Source organism: Rhagoletis pomonella, unplaced genomic scaffold (genome assembly GCF_013731165.1).
Source record: "Rhagoletis pomonella isolate Grant_MI unplaced genomic scaffold, Rhpom_1.0 Rhpom_scaffold_00017, whole genome shotgun sequence".
Lineage (NCBI taxonomy): Eukaryota > Metazoa > Arthropoda > Insecta > Diptera > Tephritidae > Rhagoletis > Rhagoletis pomonella.
In genome coordinates, this window is record NW_023458571.1 from 999,543 (window position 1) to 1,010,729 (window position 11,187).

Genomic DNA, 11,187 nt, shown 5'->3' on the forward strand with positions numbered 1-11,187 from the left:
GTCTATAAATTTCGACAACTCAGTAAACATTGATCGGTTTTAATAATTCGATACGGTGCGATAACTTAATAAGCATGGATAAATTTCGATAATTATAAACTTCGATGATTCGATAAATTTCAGTAACCTTTATTGCTGATTTTATTTCGATTCCTATCGGAAAATTTCAGCTCTGTTAACCTAATTCTTATGTATTTCTCATTGTCTCCATTTTCACCTTTATCTCAATTTTCGACTTTTTCTTCACTTTTGCCTTTTTTTGTCTTCATCGTTATTACTTGTTTCTTCATCTTCATATTTATCTTTATTTCAAAGTTTAATTTCAAATACGAAGTAAAACCAAATGCGAAACCGCTTAAATTGAATAGGTTGCAAAAACAACCATACACAAATATGGAAATTTTTAAACGACGATTTTCAACCAATTTCGAAACTATAAAAACTCTCCTCACCTACAGAAAATTACTTTTCCAACGGTGTTTTTGGATTTGAAATCGGTAACTTTACCTTGGTCTTCATCTTTGTTTTTATCTTTCACATCTTTGCTTATATCCTCTTCTTTTTCTTCTCACGTAGATGAGATGAGGTGCGATGACGTGATAAGATGTGACGTGATTTTATGTGATGTGATAGGATGTCATGTCATGTGTTGTCATATCCTGTGATGTCATGTCATATGATGTCATACCATACGATGTCATATCATGTGATGTCAAGTCATGTGATGTCATGCCATATAATGTGATGTCACGTGATATCGTGTGATGTGATATCATATTATGTGATGTAATATCATGTTATGTCTCTTTATATCATGTGATAACATGTGATGTGATGTCATGTAATGTGATCACATTCCATGTTCCGATTAGTATATCGATAACCCTGTTGGTAACTGTGTTGATAAAAATACCGATAACAATATCCATAAACATATAGAAAAATACAACGATTGTAAGATCGATTAATTCATCGATAAATATAACAATCATCAGTATCGATTATTGTACATATCGTTAAAAATATAAATGACTAAATCGATAACAAAATCAATTATTTAATCGATTATTATACCTATAACAATATCCATTATTGTATCGATAACAATATCGATTATTATTATTGATTATTATATCGATTACAATAGCGGTTATTTAATCAATAACAGTATCGATAACAATATAGATAAAAATATCGAGTTTTATATCGATAACAATATCGATCTTCACCTCATCCTTTTCTTCATATTTATCTTTATTTTTGCATATTCCTCTCACCTTTACCTTAAAGTGTTTAAATTTACTTTGATCGTCGTTTTTGCCTGAACCTCTAGGCATCTTTGTTTTTGTTTTTATTCTCAAACCGTTAAACCGCTGAGTACCATTTCCATGTGCATTATTCCCCTCGAATTTTACGATTTACTCCCAACCAACTGCCGCTAAAGAAGTTTAACTTCATAAATTCAAGAAATGTTCTTACCATTTCAGTTACCCTAATTCTTATGTATCGGTCATTGTCTCCATTTTCGGCTTTATCTTCACTTTTGCCCTCTTTTTTTTGACTTCATCGTTATCATTTATTTCTTCATCTTCATATTTATCTTTATTTCAAAGCTTAATTTCAAATGTGTAGTGAAGCAACAGGCGAAACATGTCAAATTGAACATGTTGCAGCAACATGTATACACAATTCGAAAATGTTTAAACGACGGTTTTGGCCGTAATTTTCAACAAATTGTGAAACCATAAAAACTCTGCTCAACTACGGAAAAATGCCTTGCCAACGGTGTTCTTGGTTTTGAAATCGGTTCGGTAGAATCGCCAAACGAACGGAGACAAAATTTATGTTAGCGTATTAATATATAGATTTTTTGTTCTGTGTTTTAAATACCTGCTTTGGCTTCTTTCTTTATTATGATTTTTTTGGGATCTTAAAAAAAACTACTAGACACAGAAGAAGAAAGTGTGCACTGTAATTCTTAACAAAATTTTCGTGATTTGCTTTTGATGTTATATGCGGCATACACGGTGCGTCTGACTCGTGAGTCGGTTTGGATGTGTTTGTGAAAATAAATATGTGTTAGTTACACCAACATGACTTCCGGCATGACTCTGAATGATTCCTCTGTATGTAGTGGAAGGCGAGTCAACACGTACACAAATGACTCACGAGTCAGACGTACCGCGTATGCCATCTATTACATATATTCGTTTGAATAATTTCAAATGGGGCTCTTTGGGGAATTTATTTTTAGCAAAAATTTTAAGAACAGTAGTTTTTTTTTTTACTTATTGGATAATATTTTTTTCATAGGGATATACAGTGGATCCTTGGCTAAAAACTTTTGTGGTAAAACTGTCCCTTCTTAGCTATTTAAAGTCAATGAGTAAGCTCCTTCAATAGGGATTTCCAGTAGAAATGATCAACGTCTAGCTATAAAGAGAATCGATGTTCAAATAATTAAAAAGCTATAGCTCTGACCTTTAATTAGATAAGAATTAGGTAACTATCTGTTATTCAAATGCTTATCAAAAAACGCGGTGCTTTAAAAAAAATAATAACATGATCCTGATCCGATTCGGCTGGCAGCCGCGACAGAATTTTGTTCAAAAATAATAATCTATTTTCCATATCCACCTATTTAGCTCGCTATAAGCACACATTTTTCAAAGCAGTCGCAGAAGAAAGTATTAAAAATGAATTACAAAAAATAAAATCGAAAAGAAATAAAAAACAAAATTTTGTTATAATTTGTTAAAAAAACCTTAGGTAAATTCGCCCTTGCCCATATGATTATCATGTGCTAAGAAATAGTTTTTCGCATTTTCTGACAAACTTATTATTTTGAGTAGTGACTCTTTTGAAGACGGTGTGCGATATGTATCTGGTTTGGCTTGTAAGCGCTGTTTAAACAACGATCTCGCCATTATGCTAGATTCTAATTGTTTTTTAAAAATACTAGACATCCGCATTCCCATCCGCATCCGCGGATGTCTAGAATTCCACATCCGCAACATCCCTAGTGCATAGTATACATTTAGGTTTTATGTTTATGTGTATGTGCAGATTCTTGCAAATTATTTTGAAATTTATACACACACATGTATACACAGCAGCAAGCTCATGCCATCAACAGCGATAGCCGTGTTTTATTTGTCCAGAAATTTAAGCTATTAGCTTATTTTGTATGGAGGACTTACCCAACATAATTATATTAGGGGTATTCTCTGAGTCTTGCAAAGCCCTTGCATGGTGCACAGATTGCACGGATTGCACGGTAAAAACCGGTTTTCGTATGGGACAGCTTTGCAAACCGTGCAATCCGTGCACCGTGCAAGGGCTTTGCAAGACTCAGAGAATACCCCTATTGGCTTATGAAAAGCTATCTTGGCTTGTATATTGAACAAGAGGCATTGCCATTCAGCATCAGAAATTTTCTCCTCCAGCCAATCAGAAAGAGGCAAAAACTTACTTTGACACTATTTACAGTCAAACAACTGTCAAATTAGGCTAACATAAGAAATAAGCTAATTTCGTTTTATTTGACCAAGATTTAGCTATTTGCTTGTGATGGTTGAATTAAACATGCCTGATGTCGTTCTACTGGGTATGTATGTAAGTTAACTACCTACAAATGTATATATGTAACATAGCAAACATCCCTGCAGTACAGGGTAGTGACTACAGGACTGCTGAATCGGTAGCTACCTGATAAACACCGTCAATTACCGACCGACTACTTGCAGTGTATTTCATCGATTACTTTTACAAGGCAATGTCCTAGGCGGTAGTTACCATCGGCTCTCTCTGCACTACCGGGGGTTACTAAGTCTGCGTTCAAACGCGGAAACTCGAGTTTCTTATTATCGGCGATTTCTCTTTTGGTGTTGCCCTTTGCATTCACACACAGAAACTCTTTTGTACGCAATTGTTGTTGTCAGCTATGAATCGCCAACTTGAATTACGAACGAGAGCACAAAGTGTGTTTCCCGAGTACGGGCGACTCGGTACCCGTCCCCTTTCCTCGTCGCTCTCTCCCCTACACGCAACAAAAGTTTTCGTGCCTGAACGTCGACTAAAGTAATCACTTGCGTGATTTATGGGCGCCCTCTGGCGTAGTTTTTCGCTATTCTGCTTACTACTAGTTCGACTCTGCATTACCATGTGCACTACTACGGGTTAATAGAGTAGCTAAAGTCGGTGCAGTAGCGGTTCAAATGTAGCGACCCTCCAGTACTGCTGGGGTAAATCGCTACTTTTGAACCGCTACTGCACCGACTCCTAGGTAAGTAGCTACTCTGTTACCCGTGGTAGTACACATGTTAGTGCAGAGTCGATCCAGATAGCGAAAAACTACGGCAGAGGATGCCCATAAATAACGCAAGTAAAGTAGCTCCCGGTAGAGCAGAGAGAGCCGATGGTGACTACCGCCTAGGACATTGCCTTGTAAAAGTAATCGATGAAATACACTGCAAGTAGTCGGTCGGTAATTGACGGAGTTTATCACATAGCTACCGATTCAGCAGTCCTGTAGTCGCTCCCCCGTACTGCAGGGTACTGTCATGACAATAGCAATACATGCACACTTTTTCACTAATACATACACACTTTTCCAAGCATGCGTTTTTGTACAGAATAAACAGCCCCAAATGAAAACTAGGCTAAAAAAAAAAAAATTTTGCCTTTAGACTCGTAATACTATTCATAGTTTTCAAAAATTCATTTCTGCCAGCCGAAAGTATCAAAATACGGCATTTGGGAACAAAAAAGTATCAGATATTACAATTTAGAAAAGAAGTATTAAAAATATAAAATTTTATCAAAACGGCAACGCTGATCGTGATGGAAAACGAAGTTACTTAACATCTTGTCGTCATAGCGACGATGAAATTAACAGCGTCAGCCGAGTGAAAATACTGCTAAAGTAACAGAGGCAGCGCCGCTTGTGATACCCTTGCTTGCCTCGCCGCTCGTGCCATAAATTCAAATTGGTTTGATAGTCGACATGCGTCTTCTGTATACTGTTTGTTCTGTGGTTTTTGACAACTAATACGTATAACTTCATTGTCTTGACAGCATTGTCCAATGTAAGCGCGCCGTTAAATAGAAAAGTTCTTTAAATGTAAAATCTTAAACTAAAGCATTTGCACCTAAGCTATGGGCCCGTTGTTCAATGTATGGTTATCAGCAGTACATCATTATCGAAGATTTCGACATCATGCATATAACATGTGATCGATAAAGCAGTTGTTGTATTTAACCGGAGCTTCTACCTCCGAATTGGATTGCTGTTTAAATTCCATTCAGCTTTCGTTAGGTTTCAGATCAACTTTATTTAAAGGTTCTTCCCGTAGGCAACGCAGGATCCCGCGGGTGCCCAAAAATCATTCCCGTACTCAACAAAATGCTTGTTTGTTTACATTTTGTGCTAAACAGCCGATTGTTTTTTGGTGGGATTGATTAAACAACCTACCAATAAATCTTGGTTATTTGGTACAACCAGATATGCAACTCATCTCATATTTAAATAGCCATTTAAGTTCAGATTAAATGTATGATCTGAAAATGAATAGTGAAAGTTAATCAACAATCTCTACTTAAGTAGGCCATCTGAAATTGGACCTAAGCCTTTTGACCACTTCGGTATGTTAATTGTAATAACTCACCTACTTGTTCTCTTCTAAACAGTTTAATAATAAATACAATTATTCTCGGTAGTGCTATACCATGGAAATATGATATTTTATTGAGTTCATTGATAGTGCAACTTTACAGGTTCACGCTCGATATTCAACTAACTAATATGGATGTTCGTTACTCTGAATCGTTGTGTCTCCCACACTCACACAACACTAGTGCAGGTCTCTACATCCCTTCCTTATTTTCGTCTTTCTTTTATCTTTGTTAAGCCTCTGGGTCTGCCGCTGGCGCTCCCGTTGATGAAGTGGCGTCAGTTGAGATTTGTTGTGATGGTTGACCGCACTGCATGGATTCCCCTGAAGTCGTAGGATTACTTTCGTTGTCTGAGATTGTTTCGGATGCCGGTAGCCTTTTGATGTGACTAATGTTTCTTCTTAACGTTCTTTCCCCAGCTGCTATTATCACCTCATTGCCACTCCTTTCCTTTACTGTGTACTCCGTCGGATCGAAGTTTGGAGTAAGTTTGTGCGCGAATACCACGTTCTTTAATAAGACCTTATCCCCTACCTCAATGTCGCTTTCTTTTGCCCTTCGTCTCATGTCCGCCTTCTCTTTCCCTTTCCATTTGTTAATAATGTCATAATCTCGGGCAGCCGAGTCCAACATGTCGTCTGTTAAGTCTTGAATACCTGGGATTTTATCACGAATGACACGATTGAACATGAGCTCTGAGGGTGAGGATCCTGTTGTACCGTGGGGCGTGACATTGTACATCAATGCAAATTCCTCGATCTCCTTCTTGTAGTCTCGTTTGTTGTTGTGCGCGATTATTAACCTCTTTACTAACGACTTGTTCATATTTTCAACTTCCCCATTGGCCTGCGGCCAATATGGGGGAGTCGTAATTAAAGTGATGTTGTGATTTTTGCAGAAGTTTTTAAATTCGGAGCTGGTGAATTGTCTGCCATTAGCCGCCCTTATTGAGTTAGGTATGCCCAATCTACTAAACACCTCTTGCATGACGGAAATAATGGCTTCAGACGTGATCTTTTTTAGGAATTTTACCTCTTGGTAGCGGGAATAATAATCAATAAGGACAAGTATGTAGTCGTTGTTAAGAAGAGGACCCAATAGATCGGTAGCAACACACTGCCAGGGACCATTTGGGAACACATGTCTTTGCATTGGTGGTGGTTTACTAGGTTGCGACACTAGTAGGCAATTGACACATTTTTTTACGAAATTTTCTGCCTCCATGTCTATCAACGGCCACCACACCTTTGATCGTAGCCTACGCTTCATCGCTGACTCTCCCGGGTGTCCCTCGTGCGCTAGTCTCAAAATTTTCTCCCTCAGTGTCTTGGGTATTACAATGCGAGATCCTCTAAGCAAAATATCACCAACAGCTGACAGCTCGTACCGAAACGGATAATAAACGTTTGCCTTATTGGCTGACCATAGATCATTCTTAACGCATGTTATAGTGTCTACTAACTCTTTGTCCTTTGCGCTCTCTGCCGCTATTTCGCTTATTCCCATCGCTGAGGGTGTCGCATTCTCAACAATATGGAAGATTGAGTGGTTGTAGCCGTCATCAAATGGGCTTGTCCGTTGGATTTTAGATAGTCTAGACACCGAGTCGGCTATGTTTTCTTTACCAGCACGGTATACAACTTTGAACTTGTAGGGCTGCAACCAGAGAAGCCATCTCTCTATTCTCGCCGGAGGTTTTGACGTCGGCTTGAAAATTGTCTCAAGTGGTTTGTGGTCAGTGACTAACTCAAATTGCAGCCCCATTAAGTAGTAGTGGTATCTCTCAACGGCCCAAACTAGTGCAAGGCTCTCCTTCTCGGTTTGAGAGTATTTCTTTTCCGTATCTGATAGGCTTTTGCTCGCAAACGATATGATATGTGGCTCATTCTGATCGTCAAACTGTACAAGTACCGCCCCTAGCGCTACTGGGCTTGCATCTGCTATAAGACGAGTTCTTTTCTTCGCGTTAAAGTATGCCAGGTTTGGTACGTTTGATAGGCCCTCCTTCAATTTGTCAAAAGATTCTTGTTGGCTGTTATCCCAGATAAACTTTTGGTTTAATTTGAGTAATTTTCTCAACGGTTCTGTTGTATCAGCGAGGTCCGGGAGGAATTTCCCCACGTATGTCACGAGCCCCAAGAAGCTCCTTACCTCTTCCTTCGACTGTGGTGGGCGGAAGTCCCTTATCGTTTCAATCTTATCAGGGTCAGGTGCTATGGCCTCCTCAGATAACAGGTGTCCCAAGAATTTTAGCTTTTGTGCCTTCCAAATGCACTTCTTTTCGTTCAACATTGAATTGTTATCTCTAAACACGTCTACCACTCTTTTTACCGCTTCGTCATGTTCTTCCTCCGTTTTGCCAAATATTATGATATCGTCTATATAATTAACCGCATTCTTGCAAGAGCATAACAGTTTTTCTATGACTCGCTGGAAGATCTCTGGGTCGGAATTTATCCCAAACATCAGCCTCTTATACCTAAATAAACCCTTATGCGTAATGAAAGTGGTAATATAGCGACTGAATTCATCCAGCTCTAGCTGGTGATATGCCCACTTCAAGTCGATCCTAGAAAAGTACTTGGCGCCTCTTAGCTTCGTCATGAATATCTCAAACGTTGGTAGCGGATGATTTTCGCGCAGCACTGCTTGGTTTGCTCGCCGCATATCTATACACAACCTCATCTCTCCCCCTTCCTTATACACAATGACTATTGGAGATATCCATAAAGAGGGCCCTGAAACCGGCTCGATAATGTCGAGAGCAATCATTTGGTTAATTTTTTCCTCTACCTGCTCTTCCAAGGCTATGGGTATGCAACGCATCGGCTGTTGTACGGGTTTTACGGTAGGGTCGATTGATAATTTGATCTTAACTCCTAGCATTTTTGGGAAAGGTTGTGCAATTTCCACGCTATTTACCCCTAGGCCTATTTTTAAAACTCCCAGCTGCATAGCTGTGTCGCGCCCCAATAAGGACTTGCACCCATTCTTTATTACGTAGAAGGTAGCGATTTTCTCCAATTTGTTCTTTACCGATATAGGTGCTTCGAAAACTTGAAGTACGTCCAGAACTTTATTTGACGCATAGGCCTTAAACTGGGTTGTGTGGTCTTCCCATTCATTGAATATCACAGCCGTGTTTTTACGCAGTATTCCCCAGTCACTTTCGCTCACCAAGTTGAGACGCGTCCCTGAATCAATTATCATTGATATCGGGCAACCACCGATACCACATACCAGTTTTTCGTCTACAGCCGTGTCATTAGATATCTTGAAACAATTTACCTCTTCTTCTTCGCTCGTTTCTACATTTCGCACTTTGTATGACTCTGTGCGCTTCTTCTTGGGAGAACCTTGATTGTTCTTTCGTTTCTTTGTTCTACATTTCCTAGCAAAATGTCCAATCAAGCCGCATTTGTTGCATTTCGCAGACTTCGCCGGACATTTCGGATCGTTACTAAAATGTCCATTTTGGCCACATCTGCCACACTCATCATTGTTCTGCTTTGCCCCGCGTGACTTTGCAGTAATTCGATTAACAGACTCGTCGGCCGACTTCGTAAACATAGACCCCGATTGTTTGGATATTTGTTCATAAATTTGACAGGTTTCTACTATCTCTTTTAAACTCTGTTCTTTCTCTAGAAGCTTTTTCTTCAAGTCGACTGGAGCCCACGAGTCTATTATTTTATCTTTGATGCAAATTTCATTTATTTCTGCGGCCGTTTTCCCAAACTCGCACTTCGACACTTGATGCCGGAGTCGTAGTAAGTGTTTGTTGAAGTTTTCCCCCTCAAATAAATTTCGAAAAAGGTGTCTTTCGAAAGTAGAATTACGCTTTGGCGAGAAGTATTCATCAAGTTTGGCTACTAATACTTCGAAGGAATTCACCTCCTTACTTACCTCGACTAAGGCACCAGGAATGTTAAAAGCTACTTCCTGCAGTTGGGGCCCCCCAGGTGCAGTAATTTGTTTTTCTTTTTCACTACATCACTTATGTCTTCGGCTTGAAGATATAAGGAGAAGGATCGAAACCACTTTTCCCACTCTGACCGAACAAGGGCCTTATCTATGCTGTCACACAAGAATGGACGAATCACCATTTCTACTACGAGTGCGTTGTTGTACCTGTGTTACGCTTGATATTATTGGCAAAATTTAATTTGTCACTTTTGGTGTACTTCTGTTAGCGGTGGAAAAATTTGTTTTTACTACGTTTCTAGTCGAATTTGTTACGTCTCCAAATCGCCTGGTGGCATTGACAAAATTGAATTTGTCACTTTACGTGTTATCCACTGACAAAATTGAATTCGTCGCCCTTTGTTCTGAAATCAGATTTTGTTACACCTTTATAGCGCCTTTATAGTGGCTTTGACAAAATTTAATTTGTCACCCTGCGATCTGAAATCAGAAACACAATCGTTTATGAATAGTTATTCATATTTGTATATATGTATATACATACATATGTGCACAATTAATTGTGCTCGCATTCGTATTTAATACCCTTGATTGTAACGAAATTGAATTCGACACCTTCTGGTTTATATGCGCAATTTAATGCAATTCCTTTACGTACTTTTCACTCGCCTTCTTGGCCACTAGTTGAATTACATCTGAAATGAAACATGTACTCTTTATTTAGCTCCGAACGAGTGGATTTTAAACTCGCCGAATCACATCGACGAGTAGTGAAGACGAATGGCCGCCATTTTGCACTTATAAAATGTAGCATGCAGAAATTTTCCACATTATGAATTACACTTTTTCCGGGTCAATTTGATCCCATCCTCGTCGCCACTGTAATAACTCACCTACTTGTTCACTTCTAAACAGTTTAATAATAAATACAATTATTCTCGGTAGGGCTATACCATGGAAATATGATATTTTATTGAGTTCATTGATAGTGCAACTTTACAGGTTCACGCTCGATATTCAACTAACTAATATGGATGTTCGTTACTCTGAATCGTTGTGTCTCCCACACTCACACAACACTAGTGCAGGTCTCTACATTAATTATAGACAATTATTTTCCGTTTACCTTTACCATCCCACCTCACACGACTATGCAGCATTATCCACATCGCCTTAACAGTATTCAGAAGAAACACATCGTACACAGGGCTGCCAACTTGGTTCAAACCGTGCCATTTTTGGCCGTACTTTACTTCAAATGGCACTTAATTTTTCAATTTGGCACTTTTGAAAAATAATAATATTTGAATACATTTTTGTGAAATCTTTTGCGTGCACTTCTTTTTGTCACCTAATATTTTCTACTTTCTATAGTGTATACAACTGGTTTATCTTACTTTGCATTGGACTTTTGTTTTAGGAATGTGTTTCTAATTTTAATGCTAAATGAAAAAGACTAAAAATAATCACACCTTTTTTGGCACTTTTTTTCTTTTTGGCACATTTGGCACTTTTTTATCCTCAATATGGCGCTTCATAGCTAAGTATAGTTCGCAGCCCTGATCGTACTAGCTGAAATTTTTTCGCCTG

The 11,187-nt window shown here is 38.6% G+C and overlaps 1 protein-coding gene across 1 annotated transcript; it reads right to left on the reverse strand.

The window, feature by feature from the left end:
- Nucleotides 1–5,904: 5,904 nt before the first annotated feature.
- LOC118749484 (uncharacterized protein K02A2.6-like) lies at nucleotides 5,905–9,243 on the reverse strand. The gene has a single exon (XM_036484280.1). The coding sequence runs from the start codon at nucleotides 9,241–9,243 to the stop codon at nucleotides 5,905–5,907; it is 3,339 nt and encodes a 1,112-aa protein (XP_036340173.1).
- Nucleotides 9,244–11,187: the final 1,944 nt, after the last annotated feature.